Source organism: Podarcis filfolensis (genome assembly GCF_964270895.1).
Source record: "Podarcis filfolensis genome assembly, chromosome: 13".
Taxonomy (NCBI): domain Eukaryota; kingdom Metazoa; phylum Chordata; class Lepidosauria; order Squamata; family Lacertidae; genus Podarcis; species Podarcis filfolensis.
This window is the reverse complement of record NC_139615.1, coordinates 3160742-3188529: the sequence shown is the minus strand read 5'-3', so window position 1 is coordinate 3188529 and position 27788 is coordinate 3160742. Positions and strand designations below refer to the sequence as shown.

The 27788-nt window shown below is 45.4% G+C and overlaps 1 protein-coding gene across 15 annotated transcripts in view; it reads left to right on the top strand.

The window, feature by feature from the left end:
* The window catches only part of DLG4 (discs large MAGUK scaffold protein 4), a gene marked incomplete at its 5' end in the record, with an annotated part of 144078 nt that overhangs the window by 57109 nt on the left and 59181 nt on the right, over positions 1 to 27788 (top strand). For 2 of the 15 annotated variants that reach the window (XM_083580881.1, XM_083580876.1), the window contains one exon: positions 16729 to 16845. The exons of 12 other annotated variants lie outside the window; for them this stretch is intronic. In XM_083580881.1, the coding sequence (XP_083437007.1) occupies positions 16729 to 16845 (117 nt within the window). Of the gene's footprint in view, positions 1 to 16690; positions 16846 to 27788 lie in introns of those variants that run through there. One more of the 15 variants, XM_083580866.1, reaches the window with a different exon arrangement.

Here is a 27788-nt window from a genome sequence, read left to right as displayed (position 1 = left end):
AGACATTTGGTGCAAATGCTGTGCTGTAACTCAAATCCTTTAAATTATTGTTATCTGTCTAATACGTTACATTAATATTTATTATTAATCCCCATTCATTCACAGTGTAAATGTAGTTATTCACATCCTGTTAGAAGCTCTTGGTCTTTTAATGAACATTTGCTACAAGAATCAGTTGCTTTTGGATGGTGTTAATTGGGGAGGGGTTGTCCCTTTTTCCTTGCTAGTGTTTCAGCTCTTTTTATCACCTCTCTGTTTTGCTTCCAGTGTTACTCAATTTTCTAGTCCTCATGAATGGTGCAAATGTTACAGTTATGATAGATCCTAGTGCATAGATGATATAAAGTGTCTGCTCCCCACCCTTCCCTTAGTCCTTGCTCCAAAGCTAATGAATGTGAACCTTTCCTTCCAGATGTGAAAAATGTTGATTCTTTTTTTTTTCCAGAAAAAATTCTGAATAGTCTCAAGTGATGGATAGACTAATCACATACAAATATCAGTTTGTTTTCTATTGTCCATTCCTTACTCATTTCAGAGGATATTCAAAGTCCTCTCTCTGAACTTTCTTTTTAAAACTGCACGAGTTTTTTTTCAAATAAGTGGTACATGTATGCTTTTGCTTGAAAGAAAATTTTCTGAATGCCCAAATACATAATATATAATAATCATAAAAGTGTATATATACAAGTGGGGTGAGTGTGTGTGAATATTTTTTTTGTAGGGCTTCTGTCTTCTTCTTATAATGGGTACTTATTTTTTTTGCCTTCCAGAGGAAGGGCAACTGAGTTTTTCTCATTCTAACGAGAGTTATAATAGTTTGCAATAATATGCAAATATTTTAACCCTCCTGACTGGGACATCTTTTAAAAACGCAAAAGTAATTTTTTCTCAGATGGTAGATTTTGCTTCACTTCTGTAAAATGTTCAGAATGCTCCAGTGTTAAATGACATAACCCACCTTTTATCCTTCTTTTTTACATACTTGGTTTTGAAGGACACCTGCTTTTCAAATCTGATGCCTCTGTGTATGTACAATCCTATCAGTATCTTGTCCTTTTTAAAGCCAGGTGAAGAACCTGTGCTCCACTCAATATTGTTGGATTCCATCAGCCCCAGTCAGCATGGCCAATGATCAGAGGTTATGGGAGTTGTAGTCCTGCAATATCTAGAGGGTCACAGATTCCCCTGCCCCAGTTTTAAAGTACACTAATGGAGGGTGTAGGGACGCGGGTGGCGCTGTGGGTAAAACCTCAGCGCCTAGGAGTTGCCGATCGCATGGTTGGCGGTTCGAATCCCCGCGGCGGGGTGAGCTCCCGTTGTTTGGTCCCAGCGCCTGCCAACCTAGCAGTTCGAAAGCACCCCCGGGTGCAAGTAGATAAATAGGGACCGCTTACCAGCGGGAAGGTAAACGGCGTTCCGTGTGCTGCGCTGGCTCGCCAGATGCAGCTTGTCACGCTGGCCACGTGACCCGGAAGTGTCTGCGGACAGCGCTGGCTCCCGGCCTATAGAGTGAGATGAGCGCACAACCCTAGAGTCTGTCAAGACTGGCCCGTACGGGCAGGGGTACCTTTACCTTTACCTTTAATGGAGGGTGTGTGCCCAGCATGTTCCCAGTTCACTTGAGGAGGCTCTTCAGCCTACCGCATGATCAGGCCAGCCTGGTACCATCCAGATATTTTGTGCTACAACTCCCATCAGCCTTAACCAGCGCAACTGATGGAAGTTGTAGTCCAAAACATCTGGATGGCACCAGGTTGAGGAAGTCTGGCCTAGTCATTAGAATTTAGACCTGTTGCATATAGTGCATGTATGAGTCTCTTTTCTTCTGGAGGGCCATTAATGTTCAGCGTTTCATGTGTATGCCCTTCCTCACACTTTCCTGCCCCTTCTTTTATTTAAGTGGCAAGGGACCTGTGGCACTCCTGATGTTGTTGGATTACAACTCCCATCAGCCCCATCCAGCATGGCCAGTTGTCAGGGATTGTGAGAATTGTAATCTGTGAACATTTGGAAGGGCACAAGCTCATCAAGTCTGCATTAAGGGAGACCCGGCAGGGAGAGACTGTGTCTTCATGGGAGGGCACCCGTTTTGCAAGGGTCAGTCCCTGGCAGGATCTCCTGGTAGCACTGAGCAAAACTCATGCCTGAAATCCCGGAAAACAACTGCCTTCCAGTGTAGGCCAAACTGAGTTAGGGCCTTTGTGGGCCTGACTCATTGCAAAGTCCTCCCACGTGAGCCCAGAGTGGACTTCTGTTTTCAAATAAACATCAACGCCTCCATTTTTTGCTTCCAGCTCAGGATTGTTTTCCTTCCATGCAGCTTAAATGCTGTTTTATGTTCTCGCTTTAATCCCAAATCCACTAACAAGGACAACCGAGCTTAACCTGACTCTCTTGCACGGATGACGAGGCTGCCCCGAACCATGACACGTGGGGGCTTGCTTATCCCCTTCCGCCATGCGTCCGTCCCTCCGTTACCTTTGGCCAGAGGGCTCGCCTCATGTCAAGTCAAGGGACGTTGACCTTAAATTATGTACAGTACTTTATTAACAGCCTACCTGAGACTTCACCAGCATGGTGCCCTTCAGATGTTTGGGACATAAGCTCCTGTCAGCTGACTGGGGCTGTTGGGAGTTGTTGTCCAAAACATCTTGAGAGCACCAGGCTGATAAAGGCCGGCCTACCTCATCAGGCTGAGCTTGAAGCCTAGTAATTAAGGTCTCTGAACCTCATTGTGTCTCTTTTTGTGAGCCACTCAACAACACATGGTACCGGAGACCCAAATAGGCAAATGCACTCCCTTGGGGCCTAGTGTTATCATCTGTGGGGATGTGTCTTTGTGAATTCTTAGGGGAAAACCCCATAGTTCCATGGCAGAACAAGTGTTTTGCATGCAAGAGAAGACCTCAGGTTCAATCCCGGCAGCACTTCTCATTAAAAGATCAGGTGGCAAATAATGGGAGAGTTCTTCTTTTCCAGTATGTGACTGAGAGTATGTGACTGGCCCAAGGTCACCCGGTGAGCTTCATGGCTGAGTGGGGATTGGAACACTCTAACCACAATGCCATGCTGGCTGTCTTACTACTTGAGATTCTGGGAAGCCACTACTGGTCAGAGCAGAGAGTACTGGGCTAGATGGAGGAATTGTTTCGCCTGGTATAAGGCAGCTTCCTATAATCTTAATTTGAATGTTTTGGGATGCTCATGCAACATGTTGACAGCTGTTGGGTTTTTTGTTTTTGTTTTTCTGTGTTGCTTTGTCTTGCTTTGATACGCAGTATGCCAGTTGCTGGGGATCACAAGTGGGGAGAGTGCCACTGTTGCACTCAGGTCCTGCTTGCAGGCTTCCCTTTTGGGGCATCTGATTGGCCACTGTGAGACAAGGATGCTGAACTAGATGGGTCCCCCTTTGGCTCTTCTTACGTCCCTAATATGATTGCTGATTAAGTTATGCTGGCTACAATGGCTACTAGCCACGATGGCTGTGTCCTCCCTTCACTGTTGGAGGCAGTACACCTTTGAATACCAGTTGCTGAGGATCACAAGTGGGAAGAGTGCTGCTGTTGCACAGGTCTTGAATGAAAGCTTCCCACAGGCATCTGGTTGGCCACTGTGAGAACAGGATGCTGGATTAGTTGGACTGTTGGCCTGATCCAGCAGCCAGGCTCTTCTTATGTACTTATTGTGGGACTCTGTTTGTACATAGAAGAAAAGATCCTTTAAATCGTAATGTGTGACAGATTGTGTATTTGATACCAGGACAGTGTACTTTGGGTCTGGTGTGTGTGTGTGTGTGTGTGTGTGTGTGTGTGTGTGTGTAGGAGAAACAGCTGTGTCTCTGTGGCCTATTCAGCTGGAGGAGGGGGGTGTAGCCTTCTCTCATCTATACAAGGAAAGGGCTGGGGAGAATCTCTGATTAACACCAAGGATTAATGATCTTAGCATAGCCCACGCAGACCACGTCCAGCCATTTCAGCTGCAGAGAGGAAGGACACTGGAAGGAGTGAATAGGTTGTTAATTCTCCCTTCTCCCTGCTCTTAATTTAAATACCTTAGTTGCCCAAATCCCATAGCTATGGAGCACCCTTCCCCAACTTGTTGGCCCTCAAGATGTTTTGGAATTGTAGCCTGGTATACAGTTGGCAGTATTTACCCATTGATAAGCTGAAGACTCTTTGCACATTCTCAGAATCGCTGTTCTCTCCTACTGCCCTGCAAGGTGCAAAGTGAATAAAACAGCAGGAAACAGAATAATAATAATAATAATAATAATAATAATAATAATAAATGTTTATTTATACCCCGCCCTCCCTGGCCAGGGCTGGACTCAGGGGGCCTAACACCGAATATAAATTACAATAAAACATAAAAGAAAAAAAGAAAACCAGTCTGTAATGTGGGAGACGAAAGTTTCTGAAATATAAAGACCAAGGCCTAATCAGGGCCTCCCTCCTTCCCCTGAAAACAGCCTGTTTATGGGGTCTGGACTCAGTTCTATAATCATAGAATTGTAGAGTTGAAAAGGACAACCAGGGTCATCTAGTCCAAGCCCCTGTAATGCAATAATATTTGGCCCAAAGTGGGTTTTGATCCCATGACCTTGAGATAGGGTTGCCATATTTCAGAAAGTAAAAACCAAGACTAAGATCCAGGACAAAGCGCCACATTTTGGAAATTCCCCCTGGATGTCAATTTCACCTTTGAAATCCGAACGTATGGCAGCCCTACCTGAGATTAAGAGTCTAATGCTCTACTGACTGAGCATAGGCTTTGGGTTTTTTAAAATCAGGGTAGTAGCTGCTGTGATCCTCCTTGATTCTGCACTACAAATGGTAACTTTATGAAGCTTTTGTGTGTGTGTGTGTGTGTGTGTGTGTGTGTGTGTGTGTAGAATCTTCTTAGAATCACCAGTGCTGAGATATGCTCTTAAAAGGCATAGGATGCCCACTAGAGGGTGCTAATCACGCAGGAATTACCATTACTCCAGCACCACTACTCTGTTCTGATTTCTACTACATAGCGCCCCCTGGTGTATGGGATGTTCTGTGGCTTGAGAGGGCAGATTGTGTCAATCAACTGACACGTTTAACTACTGTTCATGTGGAGCCAGGGCAATGCAGATCGCATCTGAGGCCTGGGGCAGGAGTCTTGTTATATAAAGTTATAAACTAAAACAAAAAAGCAGCCGGTCCCTGGTGGGGCCCCCTGGCTGGCTTAGCCCTCTGAGGCCCCGGGGCAAGTGTACCTGACTGTCCCCTACCTCGAACCCTGAACAGGTGCTGTCTGTCCATGTAGCCCCAGGGCTCAGCAACCTTTTTCAGCTGTGGGCCGGTCCACCATCCCTCAGACCATTTGGTGGGCCGGATTGTATGGGGGGGGGGGGAATGAACAAATTCCTATGCCCCACAAATAACCCAGAGATGCATTTTAAATAAAAGGACACATTCTACTCATGTAAAAACACGCTGATTCCCGGACTGTCTGCGGGCCGGACTGAGAAGGCAATTGGGCTGCATCTGGCCCGTGAGCCTTAGGTTGCCTACCCCTGGTGTAGGCAATATATATGAGTAACAATGGGCCACGTTCACACCATACATATAAAGCACTATGCTACCACTTTGCATAGTCATGGCTTGCCCCAATCAATCGTGGGAGCTGCAGTTAGTTAAAGATGCTGGGAGTTGTTAGGAGACCACCACCCCTTCTGATTCCCCTCACGGAGCTACAATTTGCAGAATGGTTTGACAGTCTCTCTTCCTAGGCAACTCTGAAAATTGTAGCTCTGTAGAAACAAGGGGTCTCCTAACAACTTTCTGCACCTTTAACAAACTGCAGCTCCCAGAATTCATTGGGGGAAGCCATGACTATTTAAAGTGGTATCATAGTACTTTAAATATAGGGTGTGAATGTTTCTGTGGTCTGAGACTCAGGATCAGGCAACTGCCTAGTATGTTCCTATGAAAGAAGGTCAAACTGGTTTGGGCGCAGAGGGGCTGAGCTTGTAGAGGGCTCCAAGCCAACCAGAAAGCTGGCCTAGGAGACAGTTGGCACCAGTGAAATCTTTGCTGCTTTTCCAGGCCTGTAAGAACCCCTGCGAATTTGTAGTCTGATCTGTCATCACAGGAGGACAGAAGCTTGTTGAAACTGGGCATCTGGTGCCCCCTGCAGGACCATTGCTAGGACATCTTGGCCGGATAGATTCATCCACACTGTTTATCAAAGCTCTTTTTGAGATGCTTCAATGATAAAGGACCACTACCAATGTCCCCTCCCAAATCACCCCACAGGCGTTCAATCAATATGTATGTCCTGCCATCACACACAGAAAGAACCTCTTTGTCTTTATATGTGACAGCTGCATCTTTTAACAATCTTCTAATTAGGGAGATATAGTCTGGCACTTTGGAGAGGCTGAAATGTATAATTCTGAATGGGGAGTCCCCATTCCTCAAATGTTTTTGAAAGAATATATTAAGACTTTCACACTGCAAAGCAACAAAGCCCTTATTTCATCCATCCTACCTCTGTCTCCATGCCCCTTTCCCTCCCAGGACCACACAGTTACAACGTGTGTGTGTGTGTGTGTGTGTGTGTGTGTGTGTATGTGTGTGTGTGTGTGTGTTTGTATACTCAAACCACAGTGAATGTGAATCAGAGGAAAGATTTGGGATTTTCTGTCATCTTTGTGGGGTGATTGGGTTATGCTATTCCCAGATTTGGGGACAGGCTGGCCACATTCAGATGATACATTTAAAGCACTATGATTCGACTTTCAACAGTCACAGCTTTATCCCAAAGCATTCTGGGACCTGTAGTTTGCTATGGTACTGAGAGTTTCCCCCCTCACAAAGCTACAATTTTCAAAGTGATTCAACAGTCAATGCCCCCTGCAGGGAACTCTTGCAATTGTAGCTGTGGGAGTGGGTATAAGGGTCTCCTAACAACTCTCAGGACCCACAGCAAGCTAAAGTTCCCAGAATTCTTTGGGGGAAGCAATGAAGCGGCATCATAGTGCTTTAAATGTATGGTGTGAAAGTGGCCTACATGTAAGAGCACCAACTTTGCACTCAAAAGATCCCAGGTTAACTCTCTCCCTTTAAGACCCTGCCTTCCAGGTGCCAAAGATTCACAGTGTGATAGTGCAGTTGCCCAGTCTTATAAAGCCCACTGACTGCAGCCCCTTCCTTTTGATTCATGTGGGTACAAACAATACTGCCCCACACAGCCTTCAACATATAGCTAGGGACTATGAGACTCTGGGCAGGAAGCTGAAGAGCCTTGGGGCACAGGTAATCTTTTCATCACTCCTTACTGTTGAAAGTCATGGCCCAAGGAGAGAGGAAAATACTGAGGACTTCCGGGGTGGTGCCATCGGCAATGGCGGACTCCCTCTGAACCGGAGGGACCAGGTCCGCGCGAAACGGGTCTTTTCCGCTACGGCGAAGCGGGGACCCTTTAAAAAATCACAGGCGGATGAAGCTTGTGACCATGGGACTCGGCGGGCACCTTTAGCGCCCCCCCAACCCGCAAAGGAACCCATAAACGGGCTCCGAAGCGAAGAGGGGGGAAGTGGTGCGGTGCTGTGAGTCTACTGCTTTTTCCGTGGAGCGAAGCCGCATAGCCATTGCCGGAGAGCGCTGCCTTTTTCCTGGGACAATTTGGCATCTAAAGAATCACCCGTGAGTACTTAAAACTCGAACAATTGGACTTTAAATAAGGATCGGCCAGCAGAGAGGAATTGGACTTAAAATTTACTTCGATTTGGTACTGAAACGGGAAGGTCTAAACAGGAAGTCAGCCTTCTGTTTCTTTGTAGTCAGAATAAAGCAAAGACAACGTAACTAGAGCATAGAAATTCACTTTTAAAGGATTGGCTTTCATCATTTAAAATCGTGGAACCCCCCTTCGGTAGCAGGAGAAGAAGGGGGATCTCTTTTTGGATTGTTTAAACCTGCAGAAGTGAGTTTAAAGTAAAGTAACTTTCCACCGTCCTGATCCTGGAGCAGAGTGTCAGGACTGACGTTTGAAGCTCATTGACCAGAGAGAAATGTTTTTGACAGATAGTTAAAAGAAAAGTAACATAGTAACTCCATTGTTTCCTTTCGCATTTTAAAGGAACAAATATTGTCTGAATATTTTAAAAAAGAAACTTTGTTGCTATTGTTCTTAAAAGAAAGAATAAACAAGTTGTCCCCCTAGAGGGAGACTGTGAAATTGTAACCAACTTCAGGAGCTTGCAGCTGTTACAGATTACAATCGTGGGAAAGGACTCGTGACCTTGCAGGACAATGTTTTCAGAAGCTCTGTTGGGTGCTTTCTGTAAAATAAAGGCCCTATTGGATCAGCTAAGCCAGAAGACAGACTTGATGACTAATGCGACCAGAAATTTTGAACAGGCAGTAGGAAACTACATGGAGCCTACCCAGGAACTAAAACAGGAGTGTGCCATGACAGCACAGATGAGAGAAGAGGATATTGCTGAACCCTGGGTGTCAGAAATGGAGGGAGTTGCGGCCCTGCAGGATCATGAGCCTCTGGATTCGATAAATGAATTTGGAAAAAACCAGATGTGGAAAGATAAAGTTAGGTTTGGTTTGGAAATGGGGGGTTGGAATGACCCTCCCATGCTGGGATGTTTGGACTTTGAGTCTGGTAATGGGCTGTCAGATGTTTGGAGCTGTGGGGGCTTTTAATTTTGGAGGGAATCTGAAACAGGTGTTTAAATATCACATGGAGTTTAGTCTGGACTATGGAAATGGGGCTGATTTGTTGAAAAGGGTCAAAAATATTACTAAGCTGGAGTTCCTACGAGTGGAAGGAAAATATGAAGAAGAGTGGCGGAAGGGACATGGAAGAGACTTGAGGGCCTCGGATATAAGGACACCAGGTTAATGCGCTAGATAAATGGGACAAAAAGGACTGACAAAATCCGGAACCAGGAGGAAGGGACGCTGGATGAAGATTGGATTGTTTTACTTGTTTTTCTTTTATCATTAGGACTGCTTTAAAATAATTGATGAATGCTAGAAAAATGTTGAAGGGGAACTACTTGGTTCTAGTAAAAATGTTTAAAGAATTAGGTTAATGGTATGGTTATGAGAAGTCGGTAAAAATAAGATTTAAGTTCTAAGTTTTAAGGTTTGCTATAAGACAAGATGAAAATAGATCAAGATAATGTAAGGACAAAATATTATGAACTATGGATAGGATTTGCTGTGATAATTATTAACCAGAATACAAGAAAGGGGAGGAGGAGGAGGTCAAAGAAAGAAGGTAATGAAAGTTAAAAACTTGAGAATGATGGATGTATTTTTTCTTTCCATTTTTGTGTTTTGTCTTTTTTTTCTATTTTTTCTTTTTTATAATTTTAAAAAATCTTTAATAAATATTATTTTTTTAAAAAAAGGAGAGAGGAAAATACTGGAAGTAAACCACTGGCTGCACAGGTGGTGGTGTCAGGAAGGGGTGGCTTCTTGGATCATGGTCTCCTTCCTCAAGGAAGCAAAAGATGGGCTACAGCTCACAGCAGTTGGCAAGAATGTGTTTGCTAAGAGTCTTGTGAACCTGATCAGGAGAACTTTAAACTAGATGCTGATGGGGAGGGAAACAACATTACAGATGACAGAAGAACACCTGGTACTGGGGATAGCTTCATTAATGAAGAGGAAACTGAGGTGGTGCCCCAGAAACCTGCTAAAGGGCAAGAAACTACAAGAAGGAAGCAGCTGGAGGAAATGACTCATGGTTTCAGTTGTCTCTATGCAAATGCACAGAGTATGGGAAACAAGCAAGATGAATTGGAGCTTTTAATACAGGATGGCAAATATAACCTGGTAGGCATTACTGAAACCTGGTGGGATGAGACTCATGACTGGAATGTAGGAATTGAGGGTTCGAAAAGGAGTTCAAAAGGAACAGACGAAGTAGGAAGGGTGGAGGATTATATGTAAAGGATGTGTACACTTGTGAAGAAATCCATGACCTGGAGCATGGAAGGCAGATTAAGAGTATATGGGTCAAAATTGTAGGAGAGAAAAGCAACAGTGACCTTGCTGTGGGTGTCTCTATAGACCACCAAGCCAAACTGAAGACTTGGATGACGCCCTCCTAGAGCAGATTACCAAACATTCTAAAAGGAGGGATACAGCACTCATGGGAGACTCAACTTCCCTGATATCTGGTGGAACTCAAACTCTGTCAAGAATGTAAGGTCCAACAAATTCCTCCATTGCCTTGCTGACAATTTCATTTCCCAGAAGGTGGAAGAAGCAACAAGGGGACCATCTGTCTTGAACCTGGTCTTCACCAACAGAGAGGAACTGATCAACGAAGTGGAAGTACTCAGAAACGTGGAAGTGGTCATGTTCTCCTGGGTTTCAAGATACAGAAGTAAGCTGAGTGTAGTCAGACATGCACTCTGGACTTTAAGAAAGCCAATTTCAAGAAGTTTAAGGAGATTCTGGGTGAGATCCCATGGTCAGAAATTCTCAAAGAGAAGGGAGTCCAAGATGGATGAGAGTTTATTAAGGGTGAAATATTGAAGGCCCAAATGCATACAGTTCCAACAAGAAAGAAAAGTGGGAGGTATCTAAAGAAACCAGTGTGGCTGTATAAGGAGCTTACAGATGAGCTGAGATTTAAGAAGGGCATGTATAAGAAATGGAAGAAAGGGGAAATCACAAAGGAGGAGTATACATGAGTAGCCAACAGTTGCAGGGTGAATGTCAGGCGGGCTAAAGCTCAGAATGAGCTCAGACTTGCAAGAGAGATTAAAAATAATAATAAAAGGTTTCTTCGGCTATGTTCAAAGCAAGAGGAGGAACAAGCAAATGGTAGGTTCCCTAAGTGGAGAAGATGGAGAAATGTGGAAAAGCAGAGCTGCTCAACACCTACTTTGCCTTTGTTTTTACCCAAAAGGAAACCAATGCCCAACCTGGTGATAACAGAATGAATGATGTAAGGCGGGAACTGCAGCCCAAGATAGGAAAAGAGGTGGTAAGGGAACACCTAGCTATTTTAAATTAATTCAAATCTCCAGGCCTGATGAGCTGCACCCAAGGGTATTAATGAAGCTTGCAGATGTAATCAATTCTTCGAGAACAGGGGAGGTCCCTGCAGACTGGAGACACGCAAATGTTCTCCATCTTCAAAAAGAGGGAAAAAGAAGATCCAGGTAACTAGCAACTGGTGAGCTTGACTTTGATACCAGGAAAGGTCTTAGAACAGATAATTCAACGGTCTGTGAGCACTAAGAAAAGGATGCTGTGATTACTAAGAGCCAGCGTGGGTTTCTCAAAAACAAGTCATGCCAGACGAATCTTTTTTCTTTTTTTTTGATGGAGTTAGAAGCTTTGTGGATCAGGGGAATGCTGTGGACATAGTTTATCTTGACTTCAACATAGTCCCCCCTGATATTCTTGCGAGCAAGCTTGTAAAATGTGGGTTGTACAAGGTAAATGTGGGTTGTACAAGGTTAGGTGAACTTTCTGATGATAAGAGCTGTTTTGACTCCCTCAGGAGGTTGTGGACTCTCCTTCCTTGGAGGTTTTTAAGCAGAGGTTGGATGGCCATCTGTCATGGATGCTTTAGTTGAGATTCTTGCATTGCAGGCAGTTGGACTAGATGACCCCTGGGGTACCTTCATGATTCTATGAACTGCTAGTCAGAATAGAGAATATTGAGCTGGCTGGACCAGTTGGCCTTATTCAGTCTAACACCGCTTCATATGTTCACTTTGAGGGGGGAAATTGGATTTTAATTATTTTCATCAGAATTTGATTGTGTGTGTGAATGTACAAGAGGCACTTTTGGTTTTCCAAAAATAGGTGATTGTTTGAGGGAGCTACTTACCTTCTCCATAATGGAAAATACTAAAAAGATAAGAACACAATAATCTTCTATTTGAAAAAAATAACATTACTAGAGATTGGTAGGCAATAAGAGAATAGGGTAAGGAGAATTTACATTGGCACTTGGCACTTGTCCAGTTAGCATTAAATTTTGCTGTCTTACACACACACATTGTCTCTTTTTTCTCCTTTCGGTGGCATCTGCTGTTCTAATCCTATTGTGGATGCGAATATTTCTGATTAAACTGGTCAAGGCGTTGTCTGCAAGGTTTTATCTGCAGGCAAGGCCAGCTGGCTGTTTGAGAAGGAGGGGGTTGCTTGATAGGAAGGAGCAAGGGGCAGATAGTGGTGAAAATGCTTTGCTGCTTGTTCGGGTTTTTTTTCTTTTAAATTATGTGTTCTAACATTTTCAACACCCCGCTTTGCTCATCTATGAACTCCCTTAGCACCTGACACATTATTAAAGTACAATACACAGTGATATCAGTTATCTGCATAAACAATTTTAAAATGGGGGGGGGGGGGCTGGAAACACTCATCTGAACACCTCAAATAAAACCAGGCATTTCATTAGCTGCTTTAAGACTGACAGAGTGAGTTTAAATAGGGGTGTCCAGAGTACTATCTAGTTCTGTTCTGTTAGATGAGTTTCAGTCAGGGTGACTGCTTGCACTCTGGCTTTTGCCAGCTGATAAACACTAGCAGGGAGGGGAGAGCTGGGCCAGGGAGGTGGTTAATGCCTCCTTGTAAGAGATGATGGTCCCTGACTGCCTGAAGGAGGCAATGGTTAAACCACTCCTTAAGAAACCTTCCCTGGGTTTGGAAAATACAAGTAATTACTGGTCAGTTGCCATTCTCCCCTTCTTGGGCAAGGTTCTTTAGTGGCTGGTTGCAAACCTCATCCAGGTGCTCTCGGAGGAAACTGGTTTTCTAGATCCATTTTAATCAGAGTTCAGGCCCGGTTTTGGCACAGAAACTACTTTGGTCGCTCTGAACGATGACTTATGTCAGGAGAGAGACAGCGGAATTGTGTCCCTCTTAATTCTCCTCAACCTCTCAGCAGCTTTCAGTAGCATTGATCATGGTAACCTTCTGGACTGGCTGTCTGAGTTGGAGACGGGCAGCACTGCTTTGCAGCAGTTCCGGTCCTACTTGGATGGTCATTTCCAGAGAGTGATGCTTGAGGAGTGCTCTTTGACCCTGTGGAGCCTTCAGTGTGGGATTCCTCACGGTTTAATCTTATCCCACAAGCTATTTAACATCTACATGAAACTGCTGAGTGGAGTCCTCCAGAGTTTTGGAGTACGTTGCCAGAAATATTCTGCAGACACACAGCTCTGCTTCTCCTTTACATCTGCAGGTGTGGGAGTGGATGTGCTGGACTGATGTCTTGCCTCAGTAATGGACTGGAGGAGAGCCAATAAACTGAAGCTCAATCCAGACTGAGGTACTATTAGTGGGCTGTTTCCTAGACTGGATGGATGGGAGGTGGCCTGCTCTTGAGGGGGGTTACACTCTCTCTGAAGGAGCAAGTATGCAGCTTGGGGGTCCTTCTAGATCCTTGCTGTCATTTGATCCTCTGGTGGCACAGAATGCCTTCCATCCACTACGGCTGGTGGCCCAGCTGCACCCCTATCTGGACTGGGTTAGTCTAAATTTGTTGTCTATGCTCTGGTATCATTTAGGTTAGATTACTGCAATGTCTTCATTATACATAGGGTTGCCTCTGAAGATGGTTTGGAAACATCAGCTGGTGCACAATTCAGTGACCAGGTTGCACACCAGAGCAAGGCGGTTTGAGCATATAACGTCAATCCTAACATCAATGCATATTCTCTATGCATTTAAAAAAAAAACTCCCTGTAACAGCCATCTAAGAAAATGATGGACAATAAATTCAAATCAATATAATACCCATTTCCAAACAATAAACCTAATACCAAAAATTCAGTGGATGTACGTAGTAGCCGCAGTGCTAAATAACTGAAAAAGCAAATGTGTTGAACATATACATACACTCCAGCTAGACTAGTAAAATCTTGGACAGGTTACAATTCCCATTTCACAATATTTGAAACCCAGTTACCTCCCACCTTCACCCTTTTCTTGCAATTCCCTCATTTGGGAACCGGGGATGAGGCTTCAGGTTTGTACGCCTGGCTAATCTGCAGGGGAGGGGAAAGGTAGTTCCATAGGTATGAGGCTAAATTGGGACCCAAATGTGATGTGTGGTTATTTGATTTCCTATTTATTACATTTATATCTCACCTTTCTTCCAAGGAGCTCAAGGCTGCATACATAGTTCTCCTCCACCCCTCCATTTTATCCTCACGACAGTCCTGTGAGGTAAGTTAGACTGAGAGATGGTTGCTGGCCCAAGGTCAGCTGCATGGCTGAGTGGGGACTGGAACTGTGTCTCATGCTCTAACCACTACACCACACTGGTTTTTTTCCAGCTTGGTGTTCCTGTTAATTCATTGTGGGGTAACTGTTGTCAGTTGGCATTGAAGGTGGTCATGGTGGGGCGCAGAATAAAGGCTTAGTATGCTGGGATTTATTTATTTTATGCCAGCTGTGCCCATGACACTTTACAGTGTCCCAAGACATCAAGTCTCTGTCCAACGGAGCCTACAAAAGAAAATTCACCGTAGGGAAAATAAACAGCTGGTGAGGAGGCAGGGGATGAACAGGGAAGGAATACACAGTTGTCTCAGGGTGCCTCCAGGGTGTCAGTATTTCACAGGAGGGGTTCAAGTGCATACCAGAAGTTTAGGCTTGCGTATTTTAAAGTGGACTCAAAGGCTCTCTTGACTCAGCATGGCAAATCGACTTTTAAAAAGAATTGGAACTTGTTGCAGTTTTGGAAAGTGACAGGGAAAATGCATTGAAAAGGCTGGGGTGCACAAATGACTTAACGGGAAGATGTCCAAACACCCCAGTCAGCACAAGTGCTCCTTGTCATATAACCTGTTTGCAAAGAAGTAATAACAAATGCTCAGTTAAGTTCAGATATCATCTAACTACAGTATAAATTTGTGCAAGCAAATCAGGATGAATACTCAGTGAATATGTTTTCTGGAGATGCCTTTGGTTGCACATGCTTAGGCTTACTTGCAGGTAACTTTAGGCCAGGCTTTGCCATTCTGTCACCCTTCAGATGTTTTGAACTCTTATCAGCCCCAGGAAGCACAGGTGGCTTGTTTAGGGAATGAGATTGCAGACTGAGTAAATGTAGAGTGTAAGTTACTTGCTGGCAGGGGCCTGTCTCTGTGCCGGTTAAGTAACATCTTGTGCACAGCAGTGCAGGCAGTCTGTCCTTCACCCTCGCCAAGAACAAACTCCCCTTTCTTCTTCCCAGAAGCCCCTTGCCCTTTCCCAGAGCAGTTACCCTGACAGCCTTCCAAATCTCCAGTCTCTGGTCACACCTGGGACAAGTTGTTGAGGACCCTCGATAGCTCTCTATTGTAATGCTAACAGCTCTGCTCTTCCTTCAGCCAGCCAGACTATCTAGTGCAGGCATGTCCAAAGTCCGTTTTGGGGCCTAATCCGGCCCGCCTGTCGGTTTAATCCGGCCCCTGAGGCAGTTTATTTCCTGGGGTAAAATCGTAAAAAACCCTCAACAATTTCAATCCCAAAAGAAGCTCAACAACTCCAACCCTAAAAAAAGCTTCAATCCTTAAAAAAGGTCAATAACTTTCGTTGGCCCTCTGGTCGGCCCCCACTGCCCTTGACTGCATCAAATCTGGCCCTCTTTGAAAAGAGTTTGGACACAACTGATCTAGCGTAAGGCAGACCAGGAATCCTCTTGCAGCTTATATTCTCTCTGCATATCACAAAGAACCCCAAATCCTGGCATTTATTAATTTCTAGGGTTTACCCCAAATCTCTAATAGTACTGTGTGTGTATTCTTGGAAACCAGGGTTGGGAGAGAGGAGCAACAGAGCGACTTTGGGCTGTACAAACGGACACCCAAGCAGATATGGACTAGGGAGGGTGAGGAGCAGGATGACTTTAGGGAAGGGGTCACAGGTCACTGGGAGAACAACTGCTTTGAATGCAGAAGGTTGCAGGGTCAATCCCCAATGGCGACAAGCCATTTTTCAGGTAGGGCTGAGAAAGACTGGTCTGAAACTTGGGGTAACGGCTGCCAGTCATTGTAGGTACAGACACTGCTGGAAAGAAGTCAGCTTCCTATGACTGCTAGTTAAGATTGTTCCATAAATGGGAGTTGAGAGACCTCTCATAATAATCTCTGAAAACTGGCCACACAGGTTACTGGCAGCCCAAGAATGCTTGTTGTCAGCTAAATCCTACTCAGAGTAGACCCACTGGAATCAATGTGTCTGTCCACTACAATGGGGCTTTTCGCATACAAGCCCATGTTTCCCACACGTTGCCAGAAAGGCTAATATGCGGAGACCCTTAAGTGGGGGCGCATGGAGAGAGAGACTAAGAGCGGAGCCCCCATGTTCAGGGGCAGTTTTATTTCTCCGTGCCTGCGGCTAGGGAGCTGCAAGCGGGAAAGGACTGGTGCCTTCCTGCCCTGCCGCCTTGTGAGCCTTTGGGGCCGTCCGCCCTTGGAAAGGGGATACTGGGCTGACCGACTGGACCCCGGTCCCGTCCCGGGCTCCGTGCACGTGCGGCCTAGTGGGCGTCTCTCCTCTTGGGCTCTGGCGGGGAGGAGGCTGGCCTGGCGAGGGAGGGGAGGAGGGAGGGGAGGGGATTAGGGCAGGCAGGCCGGCCTGGCGGGCAGCGGCAGCAGCTGGCGGCGGGCGGGCGGCGGCAGGTGCGGCGGGCGATGGGGCAGAGTCGGGGGGCGCCCCCTGGCCGCGGCGGCGGCGCGTAGCCGATGGGGGCAGGCGGGGGGGCGCGAGGGGGATGGGCCTGAACGGCGTGTCCCCCCCGTTCCGCAAGCTGGGCTGCTTCTCGCCCGTGCTGTGCCAGTGCAAGGTCACCTGCAGCAACCGGACCCTCTCGCTCGTCTTCGGCTGCAAGGTAAGGAAGGATCGTGGCGCGGGTGGGAGGCGGGCATCCGAGGTCGGGAGAAGAGGCGAGACGAGCCGTGCAAAGCTGGCGATCCGACTGTGACAGCCCGCTGTGCAAACGCGCAAGCGACTGGATAAGGCGCAGGGAGTTTGTTGAGGGATGCATCTTTGAGGGAGGGGGGGTGGCGGTGTCGGGAAAGCTGGCCCAGCGGAGTTCAGGATGTGCGCTTGAGCAAAGTGCAAGGTTGAGCGGCGTGCAAGGTTGTGTGGCCTGCTCCATCGGGGAAGGCGCGAAGGTGGGGGCGAGAAGCGACTGGCGTGCAAGCGTCTCTCTCGGGAGGGAGGCGCCTGACCTCTCCGGCGAGCGCCCAAGGGTGGGGGTGGGGGTGCCTCCACACTTCTGTGGGGACATGGTTGTGGAAAGGACCGTGAGCGCCAGCTTCTAGGCCCCGCTTGCATAGTGCTGCCTGATTCGATGAGTTTCCCATATTGCGCCTGGTCCTGATGCTGAGATTTCTGCTCCCTTCACCTCTTTTTTCAAAGATGGTGTGCAAACATGGGGTAGGGAGCCGATGACTAGACCCGGGGTCCTGGAATCTGGCCCCACTTCCATTTTCTTCCCCAGAGGTTCTTCAGTCACTCCTAGGGTTGAGAACTCTTGAACCCAGGGATTTGGGTGAGTGTGGGGTGACATTAGTGATGCCCTATGTATGCTGGGGAATTGGGGCAGGGGTGGGGTGCGGTCGTGGGAGTCTTCTCCTCAGTTTTCAGTGTGCAAGGAGGAGCTTTTGTCAGGGCAAGGAAGGGGGGATATTTTTCTGAGCTGACTTTAATCTTCACCAGCCTGAGGCTTGTCTCCTCGTAAAGTCCTGGCTGTGCTTGTGAACCTGGGGATTATGCTTTTTAATCTTCTGACACTGAGTGAAGGAGGGTTGTAATAATGCAGTGACAAGCCAAGTGGGGGGAGGAGGAGGAGGAGGTAAAGTGGGAAGTAAGAGGGAGGAGGGAGAAAACTTCCCAGTCACCCCTCCAGAGAATAAGCCCAGCATTTCCACCCCAAGCTTATCCTCTATTTGAGACCCAAGTCTCGCAGGAGGCAGCCCTTGCCAACCTGACACCCTCCAGATGTTTTGAACTACAACTCCTGTCACTTTTAACCCAAACCATATGAAGTTGCCCGTTTGGCAAAGACTGGCTTAGTAGATCTGTTCAAGAATTTCCCTGCCTTCCTCCAGAAAAACCACTACAGTGGTACCTCGGGTTACAGACGCTTCAGGTTACAGACTCCGCTAACCCAGAAATACTACCTCGAGTTAAGAACTTTGCTTCAGGATGAGAACAGAAATCGCACGGTGGCGGCACAGCAGCAGTGGGAGGCCCCATTAGCTAAAGTGGTGCTTCAGGTTAAGAACAGTTTCAGGTTAAGAACGGACCTCCAGAACGAATTAAGTACGTAACCAGAGGTACCACTGTATTGACCTCTGACAATTGGCCATGCTGGCTGAGGCTGATGGGTGTTGTAGTCTAAAACCTCAGGAGAGAACCAGGTTGGCAAAGGCTGGTCTTAGAGATCTTCTTTCTTCTTTTCTCTACACTGCACCCCTCCTTCTCAATCTTGTCTTTTGTCCCTTTTCAAAGCTTCCTTGTCAAAGCTTAAAAGGAAAGATCAAAGAAGGGAGCAAAAGATGGATTGGGTGCCCCCCCCCTTCCAGGCACATGGTTGTGGGAGGTTGGACGTGGCGTTGTACCAAGCATGAAACATATCAGAGAGCCCAGGTAGAAGTGGGGAGGCCTGCCGAGGATTGGGGGTGGGAGGGAGGAAGAAATATTTTGCACTCACACTCATGCAAAATTAAGAAAAATACCAACCCAAGCATCATTTGAGCCTCGTATCTCTCCTGCCCACCCGACCCACCTTGGGTTCAGAACTTAATTTGTTCTTGAGGTCTGTTCTTAACCTGAAACTGTTTTTAACCTGAAGCACCACTTTAGCGAATGGGACCTCACGCTGCCACTGTGCTGCCGCCGCACAATTTCTGTTCTCATCCTGAAGCAAAGTTCTTAACCCGAGGTACTATTTCTGGGTTAGCAGAGTCTGTAACCTGAAGCCTCTGTAACCTGAAGAGTGTGTAACCTGAGGTACTACTGTATACTTAAGGAGGCTGCTGTAATGAAGTACTGTCTATCTGCAAAGGTAAAAACTGAAGAATCTCCAAGGATAGAAAGCTTTTCCTCCTCCTCTCATAACTTGTGGACATCCAATGAAGCTGAATGTTGGAAGATTCAAGAGAGATAAAAGAAAGTCATTCACACAGCACACAGTTAAACTGTGAAACTCCCTGCCACAGGAGGCAGTGATGACCATCAAGCTAGATGGCTTTAAAAGCAGATGAGACAAATTCATGGAGGAGGAGAGGGCTATCAGTGGCTTCTAACCATGACAACCACATTCTGCCTCTACTGTCAGAAATAAAAATGCCTCCGAACAGCATCGGATTTAGGGCGGTGCTGGTGGTTTCCCCAAGGGGCCAAGCCAAGGGCCACAAAATAGAGAAGATCAATAACTGGGAAGATTCATTTGGGGGTGCCAAAATTTGGCCTTGCACAGGGTGCCATGTTACAAAAGATTACCAAAATCTGCCCCTGCCTCTGGATACCTACTTGTGGGCTTCAGCTCTTGTGAGAAAAGGATTTTGGACTACATGGGCCCACACCGCCTTAAATCTGGTGCTGTTCGGAGGCATTTTTATTTCTGACAGTAGAGGTAGACCATAGTAATCATGGCCAGAAGGCATTGATAACCTTTTCTTCTGTTAATTTGTCTTAAAGCCATCCAAGTTGGTGGCCATTGCTAATCTCTTGTGGGAGCATCATCCATGGTTTAACTACCATATTTTTCCGTTTATAAGACACCCCCATGTATAAGATGCTCCCTATTCGGCTGCCAATCGCTCTACAGCCTGCCCGCCACTGCAAATCACATGCATCGCTGTGGCCACTATTCTTCCCTCCTCAACCTTTCATAAGGTTCAGGACTCCTGGCTTCCAGCCCCTTCACTTATTCACTTTCATTTCGAAGACATTTTTTAACTCTCCAATTATTTGGATACTGCTTTACATAAACTTTGCATGCAAATTTGACAGATATTAAAACTTCCTGCTTCTGACCTTCATTTCTGTTTTAGGTGTCAAATAGAGCTGTCATTTATACAGTTCATCTAAATACTAATACTACCACCAACCACCACATGGATTTCTTATCACCCAATAAAATTTATGGATTTATTTATTTCATCCCAGCTCAAATTTTCTTCTACAGAGATGAAGTTCTTCCATAGCTTTATATAGGTAGAGAGCAGCCAATAGCTATCCAGGCTGTGCCACCAGCCAACCAGAAACCATGAGTGTGGCTTATGCCTGTATATTAGGTTCTCCCACCAGGTTGTGAGTTGCAAGAATTGTGTAGTTTTCATAATTGTACAGTGCTGAGTCTGTGCATGTGTATAAATGATTTTAGGAAAGTGGAACTGGAAGAGCTTTGTGACTTGATTTGAGTGTTAAATTCTCCACCACACCAAATTTAGCCAGAGAGCTGTTTTCCCTTCAAGTCTGTGGCTGCTGGTCTGTGTCTCTGGGCTGGACACTTTGTTAGAGTTGATTATACTGTCTGCTGTCTGGCTTTTAAAATTTTCCCTTTATTTAGGCTGCAGTCTAAACCATGCATACTCAGAAGTAGTTTAATTGAATTCAGTGGGGCTTACTCCCATGTAAGTGGAGATAGGATTGCAGCCTTGGGATATTTACCGTATTTTTTGCTCGATAAGACTCACTTTTTCCCTCCTAAAAAGTAAGGGGAAATGTGTGTGCGTCTTATGGAGCGAATGCAGGCTGCGCAGCTATCCCAGAAGCCAGAACAGCAAGAGGGATCGCTGCTTTCACTGCGCAGCGATCCCTCTTGCTGTTCTGGCTCCTGAGATTCAGAATATTTTTTTTCTTGTTTTCCTCCAAAAACTAGGTGCGTCTTGTGGTCTGGTGCGTCTTATAGAGCGAAAAATACGGCAATACCTTGCTCTTCCGTCCCAAAGGACTCGGGGGGGGGGTATCTAGGGGGAGGGGGAGAATGTTTTAAATGGTGAAACATAATACATAATGATAGGAGTCCAAGGGGAGCTGTCCTCCAGCTGTTTTGGACTACAATTCCCATCAGCCCGGCCAACTTAGGAGAGGGTGTTGTGGCTGCTTGCCCTTATGGTCTAGTGGCAAACCGTGTGGAGAAGAGGTTACCCCAAGAGTATACCGAAGCGGAAAATGCCATTTTGCTTACAGTTTCTAAGCCCACAAGTGGAAAAGGTTCATCCTCTGGTGTGAGACTCTCAAGGATGTGGTTTTGAAATGGAAACACAAATGCTTAGGAAGGCCCCCTTAGAAAACAACAACACAGAAGCCACAAACTGAGTCAGTAGGGCCCATAAATAGTAGGAGGCAATCAATGTAGTTCAGAGCTATGACAGTACTATATATTATGGCAATCGTACGTAAGAACATATGTGAAATGGAATTGTGTTATAATACAGTGGTACCTTGGGCTAAGTACTTAATTCGTTCCGGAGGTCTGTACTTAACCTGAAACTGTTCTTAACCTGAAGTACCACTTTAGCTCATGGGGCCTCCTGCTGCCGCTGCGCCGCCGTAACACGATTTCTGTTCTTATCCTGAAGCAAAGTTCTTAACCAGAAGCACTATTTCTGGGTTGGCGGAGTCTGTAACCTGAAGCGTCTGTAACCTGAAGCGTATGTTACCCGAGGTACCACTGTATATGCAAAACAGATGTGCATTGTTGTTGTGGTTTTTGTGTTAACATGTAAACACAATGAATCTAGTGTGTACATGATTGGTAACCTGGCGTTGAAAATTTGGTTCTTCTCTGAGTGTCATTCCTGCTGGACTGATTTCTTTATGATGCTTTGCCATTCCTTGGTGGAAGGACCATCCTAGAACAGAGGCTCCAAAACTGTGGTCCATGGACCCCCCAGCAGCCTGCGAGCTTCATTCAAGTGGTCCGCAGCAGGCCTGCATTAAGTATTCACATGGATTTATAATTGCATTTTTATTGCTTATTTTATTTCTTAAATTCTATTTTACTGTATTGCAATTTGAACTCTATGAAATGCAAATTGTAATTCAATCAAATACAATTTAAGGAGTAAAAGAAGGAATGCAAAACACAATTAAAAGCCATAGAGCATCTAGCTTAGCTCATTACCGTTGCTACAGTGGGGCAGAAAAACCATTAAGTGGTTTGCCAAGACTCTCAGCAATTTTCAAGTGGTCCATTGCCTGGGAAGGGGGGGAGGGCAGAGTTTGGGAGCCAGTGTTCTAGAGGCAGCAACCATTTCCTGGCTAAAAAGCAGAGTGGGGTTTCCAGTGTAGAGCATGAAATACTCAGGTTGCTGCTCACCTAGCAGACCTATTCATTGGCCTTTATGACACAACCTTGATGGCAGAAAGTGAGGAGGAATTAAAGAACCTTTTAATGAGGGTGAAAGAGGAGAGCGCAAAATGTGGTCTGAAGCTCAACATCAAAAAAACTGGAGATCGTGGCCACTGGGCCCATCACCTCCTGGCAAATAGAAGGGGAAGAAATGGAGGCAGTGAGAGATTTTACTTTCTTGAGCTCCATGATCACTGCAGATGGTGACAGCAGTCACGAAATTAAAAGTCGCCTGCTTCTTGGGAGAAAAGCAATGACAAACCTAGACAGCATCGAAATCAGGCCTGAGTGCTCACTGGAAGGACAGATCCTGAAGCTGAGGCTCCAAGACTTTGGCCACCTCATGAGAAGAGAAGACTCCCTGGAAAAGACCCGGATGTTGGGAAAGATGGAGGGCACAAGGAGAAGGGGACGACGGAGGACGAGATGGTTGGATAGTGTTCTCGAAGCTACCAGCATGAGTTTGACCAAACTGCGGGAGGCAGTGGAAGACAGGAGGGCCTGGCGTGCTCTGGTCCAGGGGGTCACGAAGAGTCGGACACAACTAAACGACTAAACAACAACAACAAAGAGTTGTTATGAAGATAAAGTGGACTCCACCCCATAGATGTTTTCACAGTCCCTTTGGAGGCATGATCTACAAATACATTGTTTTAAATCCTCACTTACTAGCTTGAGAATGGGTGGGGAGGCTAATTGGAGGGGAGCAGGGGATGATAGAGCCAATCTGGTTCCCTCCAGGTGTTTTGGACTACAACTCCCATCAGCCTCAGTCAGCACTGCCATTGTAATTCAGAACATCTCAAGGTCACCAGCGGGGTGGGGGGCGAGGGGAGGAAACTGTCATAGAAACTTGTAAAAACAATGCAAGGCGTGGATGGCAAAAGCGGATAAGTGATAAATTAGTTGAGGTAATCCACGGAAATGGATGGGCAGTAGATTTAGGACCAAGAAGAAGGAATTATTCACACAGTGCATAGTTAAACTGTGGAACACCCTTCCACGAGAGGCAGTGTTCACCACCAACTTGGATGACTTTAAAAGAGGATCAGACAATTTCATGGAGGAGAAAGTCATCAAAGGGTACTAGCCAAAATGGCTGTGCCATGGTTGGAGGCAGTGATGCTTCTGAATACCAGTTTGTGGAAACCGCAGGACAGTGCTCTTGTGCTTGGGTCCTGCTTGCAGATTTCCTACAGGCATCTGGTCGGCCATTGTGCAAACAGGATGCTGGACTGGATGGGCTGTTGGCCTGATCCAGCAGGGCTCTTCTTATGCTCTTATGGAAATCCCTGCCCCAAAGCGTGGAGGCCGTCAGCTATGGGAGCTGGATGGATTCATGGAGGATAAGGCTCAGAATGGCTACTAGTCATATATTGATTGTATGGTACCTTGAGGATCAAAGGTAGTAAATGCCCCTGGTTACCATTTTCTGGGGGTCACATGTGGGAGAGGGCTATTGTGCTCATGTCCTGCTTCTGGTCTTCCCAGGAGAAGCTTCTGATTAGCCACTGCCCAGCAAAGGACTGGAAGAAGGCTTTGCAGGCTTTAACTATCTGAATTTTTGTAGGTGGGTGTGAGAAGCAGCCTTTGAGCTCCGTATGGAATTTGATGTTTGCTTTTGGGGTGGCCTGTCAAGACTACCACTGATTCTCAGCATTTTTTGCTTGCCTCCTCCTACTCAGCTTGTACATCAATAAATAAAAATACATTAGAAATACAGTGGTACCTCGGGTTAAGTACTTAATTCGTTCCGGAGGTCCGTACTTAACGAAACTGTTCTTAACCTGAAGCACCACTTTAGCTAATGGGGCCTCCTGCTGCTGCCGCGCTGCCGGAGCCCGATTTCTGTTCTCACCCTGAAGCAAAGTTCTTAACCTGAAGCACTATTTCTGGGTTAGCGGAGTCTGTAACCTGAAGTGTATGTAACCTGAAGCGTATGTAACCTGAGGTACCACTGTACTTCAAACGAGCAGTTTCCCCCCCATAACAATCTCTAGGGCTTTGCCTTGTCGGTTGCTCCCCAAAACATGGGACCATTTGGGGAAGTGAGAAATACAAACCAGTGTAATGTACTCCCATTTTTTAAGTCTGTGCAAATGGTGACGGGGTAAAGTGAGCCTCAGTCCCCTGAATAACCCTCTTCAGGAGTATGTAACGCTCCTTGTTGTCTTAGCATGAAAATGTCCTCCATGTCCAGTAAACACTGATTATTCGGTTGTGGGGAAGGGTTGGTTTTCTGTGGGTCTCAGCATGTATTTTGTATCAGAGAGAGGTGTATTTCTGTGTGCTGGCGTGATCATGAACGTTTCTGCTTGCATTAGCTTCCTTCAGCTCTGGTGCTCAGGGCGTGGGGAAGAGAAGAACCTCTGTGCTAAGCAGTTTCACAGGGTTTCACGTACTGTGTGGGATCTGCTGATCAATTCCACCTGCAAACTCCCATGCTGCTTCCCCTCCTCTCTTTGATACACCTGTATTCCATAAAAAATATTCTGGAACCTCTGAGCGAGAGCCACATTTCATTTTATTGAATAATCTGGTCCATGGCCTCATGATGTATATGCCTTTTGGTATCTACTTAAAATGTTGTTTAGGCAAACCTTTCCAGATTTGTTGATGTGTTTTAATCTTTTAATTTAATCTTTTAATTTTAAACATCTGTAATTGTTTTTCAATTTAATATTTATTGAAAATCACTTAAAGGATTTATTATAATCAAGCAGTATGTACATGCTGCTTTTACTTTTTGAATCATCTTTTGAAGAAACAGCATGTTGTATGTGGAGGTGGAAATATAGATCTGACCAATGTGTGGGTAAACAAGAAAAAGAATTGGCTTTGCACATTCTCCCGCAGGAGAGAACCCCCAGCAGAGTTAAAAACACTCTCAGAGTTAACCAGCAGCATAGTGTTGAATATAGGTTGTTAAACCCTTTTACATATCTCTTTTTGTCTGCCTGAAAACACTTGCTATGTCTCTCTACCCCTCTAGCAATGAAAAGACCACTCACTGTCAAGTAAGTTTAAAAGGATTTACTTAGTAAATCCAAAGGTCTGGTTCATGTGTTATTCCATGCAGCAGCAAGGAGAACACAGGTAGATTACTGTTGGGTGCAAAATACAGCATATACGTAGTTCCAAACATGTCCTGGTTGCTTACATGGTGCAAAGAGAGAGTGAGGAAAGGAAGAGAAGAAGCTTCACTTCCTCCCTCACCAGAGGTGTGGGGGACTGATTTAAACTGAGTCTAGGAACACAGCTCTGTGGTCTTAACCCCTTTGTGCATTAACTAGTACTCATGCATAGTTATGTTTGAATACAATTTCCTACAGTTTGAACGAAATTATCTTGGTAGAGACTTTTACAGTGGTGAGACAGCGAGTGACTACTTTTTGTCCCCGTGTTTTGCAGAGCTGGTGATTTTTCATGTTCTAATAAAGCAAAATATTGGTTTAAAACAGAGGTTTAATTGCCATCTGCTCCATGTGCTATTCAACTTATTTTGTGTGTATTTTAAACAAGAGAGACTGTTGTGGCAGTCTTAAATACATTTTTTTTTTAAAAAAGCAGTATTATGGCATCAGCTTTGTACAATCCATGACATACTAACACGACTATAAACCTCTGGAAATCATTGCTAGATTTTAGTTGTATGGTGCTTCTTGCAGTAATTGAGTCTGATTTTAATTAGTAGTACAGTTAGTTCATCCTTACAGAGGAGTCTACAAAAGTTACTGGCCCTGACATCCTGTGTTTAGTCACAGAGATACATTGACATCCCGAAATATAGAATCTTCCATTTTATGAATGATTACTTTCCTTGCTACCTGTAGCCAATTTTTATTGGCTGCAGTTAACAAGACAAAGAGCTAGGGTCAAACTAGATGATGGTTCAATCACGATGTGATTTTCAGGCATGTGGCTTTTCCTTCCATGAGGTGCCTCCTAGACTTCCCTGTCCCCTTGACTCCAAAGCTTTCCATGCCTTCCCTTTGTGAGATTTCCCCCCTCCCCGCCCAGTCAAGCTAACCTTTACTTCCCTCTCTGGAAGCAGCACTTGTTGCTGTTGTGTGGCTGAAGTTCTGATGACGTCACATAAGTTCATCTAGTAGGTTCAGGGCTCTGTTAGATGCAGACTGTGGTAAATTGCCATAGAAATGATTCTGAATGGATGGACTTCAGGTTTCAAGAGCTGAATCGAAGTGGTGCTGTAGCTCAGGGGCTAGGCAGAAGGTCTCAGGTTCAATCCCTAGCACAGGGATCAGCAAACTTTTTCAGCCGTGGACCGGTCCACCGTCCCTCAGACCTTTTGGGGGGCCGGACTATATTTTGGAGAGAAAAAAATGAACAAATTCCTCTGCCCCACAAATAACCCAGAGATGCATTTTAAATAAAAGCACACATTCTACTCATGTAAAAACACCAGGCAGGCCCCACAAATAACCCAGAGATACATTTTAAATAAAAGGACGCATTCTGCTCATGTAAAAACATGCTGATTCCCGGACCGTCTGCAGGCCAGATTGAGAAGGCAATTGGGCCGGATCCGGCCCCCGGGCCTTAGGTTGCCTACCCCTGCGCCTAGCATCTCAGGGTAGGACTGGGGATGATCTGTCTGAAACCCTAGAGAACTTCAGTCAGTGGGAACAGTAACACCCTACATTTAAAGGACATTTAACGCACATTTAAAGCATGGGACTCCCCCTCAAAGAATCCTGGAAGCTGCTGTTAGTTAAGGGTGCTGGGGAAAACAGTATCAGAATGGCAAATTAAATTTTGCGAATTTATTGAATTGGCTAAAATGGCGGCGGCAATCAGATTACAATCTAATCAAAATTCAAAGAAAGAATGGGTAAGCGTAGATGAAAGTACGGTAAAACGATGTTCCAAAAGTGATCTATTGATATGTTTAGACTGAAACCCACAAAGTTAAGAGGTAAAAGGTACACGGTTTCATGGTCAATAGCAATACTATACTGCTTAACACAACCTAAAAGATACCGTAATAGAGCTAATAATGCCAAGCATGGGTGGAGGGAAGCCACAGCGGAAAAAGAGGGTGAAAATAAATAATAATATTTGGATATATAATAATATAATATAATATAATAGGGAAATGTGAGCTCTGTGAGGCTTGTCTGACTCAGTACAAATCAGCTTCCTATGACCTGTGAGAGGTTTTTTCTGATACATGTTAAACTTTGTGATGCTCCCCTAAGTTCTTTTTCAGAGATGGTGGAGTGAGAGTAGACTACTTGTGTTCATGCGAAAGATTGTGGGAGAAAAATAGCCATGTTGGAGAAGTTTGTGTATCTTGCAATCCCTCCCTCCCTTTAAAACAAACAGACAAACAAATAAATAAATAAATATGCTGTCCTTTTAATAGCTCCATTTCAAATTTGCCTGTAAAATTCATGGAGATACCAACACCAAATACCTGGAAATGTTAGCTGTTCCTTTCC